A 3283-nucleotide genomic window follows, 5' to 3' on the forward strand; every position below is an offset into this window, starting at 1 on the left:
AGAAAATGTCAAGCCTTTGTGAAAATGCAAACGGTGGCATACTCTTTGAAGAATTTCAACATAAACACATGAGTTATTTGATTTGTTTTATAGCCACCTTTTTTGGTTACTTATACTGAATATTCAATAGTGTGTTATTTCATAGATTTGGTATGTCTTCAATATTATTCTAAACAATGTAGAAAATTGAAAAATAAAATACATAACCCTTGAAATGAAGTAAGTTGTGTCCTGACCTTTTGACTGGATAGTGTATGTAGGTCGATTCGTGGGAAAAGTCAACCTGAACAATAGTGTAACGGAGGTGGAAGAACGTGACCGTACATGCTCCACCCACAGGCGCTATCACATTCAACACAATAATAAATTGGTGACATACACATGGTTAGCAGATGTTAAATTGCGAGTGTAGCGAAATGCTTGTGCTTCTAGTTTCCGATCATGCAGTAATATCTAACAATTTCATCCACCAACTACCTTTTACACACAAGTGTAAAGGAATGAATAGAATATGTAACATATAGAATATAATGGATGAAGCGATGGCCCAAACGGCAATAGGCAAGATGCAAAGTAGATGGATATAGAGTAAGCAGTATATACATATGAGATGTGGCTCGGGGGTTGTTGTCCTTGATGACTCTTTTTGGTGACAAGCCACATTTCTTTCAGCATACAGATCCTGGTTTGATACCCAGCTCTGGCGCAGCGTCTAAGGCACTGCATTGTGCTGCATTAATACAGATCCTGGTTTGATACCCAGCTCTGTYGCAGCCGTCCACAACCAGGAGAGCCAATTGGCCCAGCGTCATCCGGGTTGGAGGAGGGTTTGGCCAGTCAGGATGTCCTTGTCCCGTCGCGCTCTAGCGACTCCTATGGCGGACTGGGCGCATGCGCGCTGACACGGTCGCCAGGTGTAAGGTGTTTGCTCCGACACAAAAGTGCGGCTGGCTTAAGGGTGTGGTTGTGTTTCGGTTGTGTTTTGGAGAACGTATGGCTCTTAACGGTCGCCTTTCCCGAGTCCGTAAGGGAGTTGCAGCGATGAGACAAGACTGTAACTACCAATTGACGAAAAAGGGGGTAAAAAATATAAATATAATAATCCTCTTTTTTTTTTTTTGCCCCAAATATTTCACATTCTTTTTACTTTACTCAAAAAATCATGCCATTGGTGATTTAGTCAAAATGTAAGAATTTGTGAACATCTAAATCAACATTTTGGCCATTTGAACAGCATGTGTCGAACCCTTGAGACAACAGGAAGATGCTACTGATGTGTCTGTCTCCAATGTAAAAAAWTTATATTAATTTGACAAAATTACTTCTTTACTTAATTTAGGTTTAAGGAAGTGTGTAGGTCACATTCTGTATCAGCTATGAAGGTTATATATTTACAACCACCTACTCGATAGGAATCCAGCGACGTCTGTGTCTTCAGTGTCATAGAACTGTCTAGTTTTTTGTGTTGCTTGCTTGTAAAACAGAATGAAAAAGTAATGTAACTATATTACCAGGAAGCTCTACAACATTTGTTTTAAAATCACACCAAGATTGTTTTAAATGATTAAATGTTTGAAAACTGGCCTCAGGTTGAGGGCTCTGATTTGGATTCAACCTCATATCAAGGCAGTTTTATCATGTGGAGGTTTCATTCAGGTCTCTCTTTAAATAAACACTGTCTTTGGCAGGAGGAAAACCAAACTTGGAGGAACCAGAGATGTCCAAACCAGCAAGACGACACCTCTGCTCCCAGATTGGAAAGAGTTTTCCCAAGTTAGGAAGCCTGAAAAGACACGAGAGGAATCTCACAGGGGAGAAGCCTTACCACTGCTCCCAGTGTGGAAAGAGTTTTATCCAGTTAGGAAGCCTGAAAGCTCATGACCGAATACACACAGGGGAGAAGCCTTACCACTGCTCCCATTGTGGAAAGTGTTTTAGACAGCAAGGAAGCCTGAAAGTTCATGACCGAATACACACAGGTGAGAAGCCTCACCATTGCTCCCATTGTGGAAAGAGTTTTAACAGATTAGGAGGCCTAATAGCTCATGAGCGAATACACACTGGGGAGAAGCCATACCGTTGCGCCCAGTGTGGAAAGAGTTTTGGCTCGTTAGGAAACCTGCAATCTCATGCTCGATTACACACAGGGGAGAAGCCATACCATTGCACCCAGTGTGGAAAGAGTTTCCGCATGTTAGGAAACCTGCAATCTCATGTGCGAATACACACTGGGGAGAAGCCATACCATTGCGCCCAGTGTGGAAAGAGTTTTAGCATGTTAGGAAACATGAAARCTCATGAGCAAATACACACAGGGGATAAGCCTTACCACTGCTCCCAGTGTGGAACTAGGTTTACCAGGTTAGGAAGCCTGAAAAGACATGTGGACACACACCTTTCCATTGCGCCCTGTGTGGAACGAGTTTTAACCATTTAGGAAACCTAAATAGAAATGAGAGAATACACACAGGGGAGAAGCCTTTCTATTGCGCCTAGTGTGGAAAGAGTTTTAGCTCGTTAGGAAACATGAAATATCATGATCTAAATACACCCCTGGGAGAAACAAATGTCACTTAAAAGGGATGTGAGAATCCACAGAAAAAATAACTTCTCCTGCTGTGTAAACTGATATTTCACATCACATTGACTTTAAATTCATCAGAGAACTTACACAGTGTTCCCATTGTCTTATATTGTTGACTGAGAATGTTCCCATTGTCTTATATTGTTGACTGAGAATGTGTTTACTTGTTTATACCATATTGAATTGTACAAAGTATACTCAAACATATATTTGAATGTGTTTATTAGAAAACATGAAGTGAATATGGAGTATTTCAGTTTGAATATAGAGTAGATTAGATTCCATGTGTTTAAATGGTCCTTGTTTAAACTCTGACATTGTGTGTGTTTATCTGGGTGTGTCATTCCTCCAGCACTACAGATAATCAGAATAAGACCTTCAAAATGTATTGGAAAGGAGCATCAAGCTCATCACATGCAGTTTCACCACCCTGTGAAGTTCATAACTTATTTCATCTGTAGCCTAATAAACTACATGGGTTCCCAAGTCATAGTGGGAGGACCACACAACATATCATCACGTGACTCCAAGTTAACTAAGATGTGATGGTTATTATATAAATATTTGTGGATAAAGGAGTTTCCAACTCCATTTCTCGCTTAGACATTTTTACTGACACAAAAAGACCCCACCATGTCAAAAGAACTAACAAATTGTCTGTCGGCATTTATAAAATTGTGGAATGAAGATCAGACAGTG

At 40.4% G+C, this 3283-nt stretch overlaps 1 protein-coding gene across 1 annotated transcript; it reads left to right on the forward strand.

The window, feature by feature from the left end:
- Positions 1-1589: 1589 nt before the first annotated feature.
- Positions 1590-3273, forward strand: LOC111955715 (zinc finger protein 79-like). Its single transcript, XM_024141737.2, has one exon. The coding sequence runs from the start codon at positions 1718-1720 to the stop codon at positions 2435-2437; it is 720 nt and encodes a 239-aa protein (XP_023997505.1). The 5' UTR covers positions 1590-1717; the 3' UTR covers positions 2438-3273.
- Positions 3274-3283: the final 10 nt, after the last annotated feature.

The sequence above is a fragment of the Salvelinus sp. IW2-2015 genome, unplaced genomic scaffold, assembly GCF_002910315.2.
Source record: "Salvelinus sp. IW2-2015 unplaced genomic scaffold, ASM291031v2 Un_scaffold2693, whole genome shotgun sequence".
Taxonomy (NCBI): domain Eukaryota; kingdom Metazoa; phylum Chordata; class Actinopteri; order Salmoniformes; family Salmonidae; genus Salvelinus; species Salvelinus sp. IW2-2015.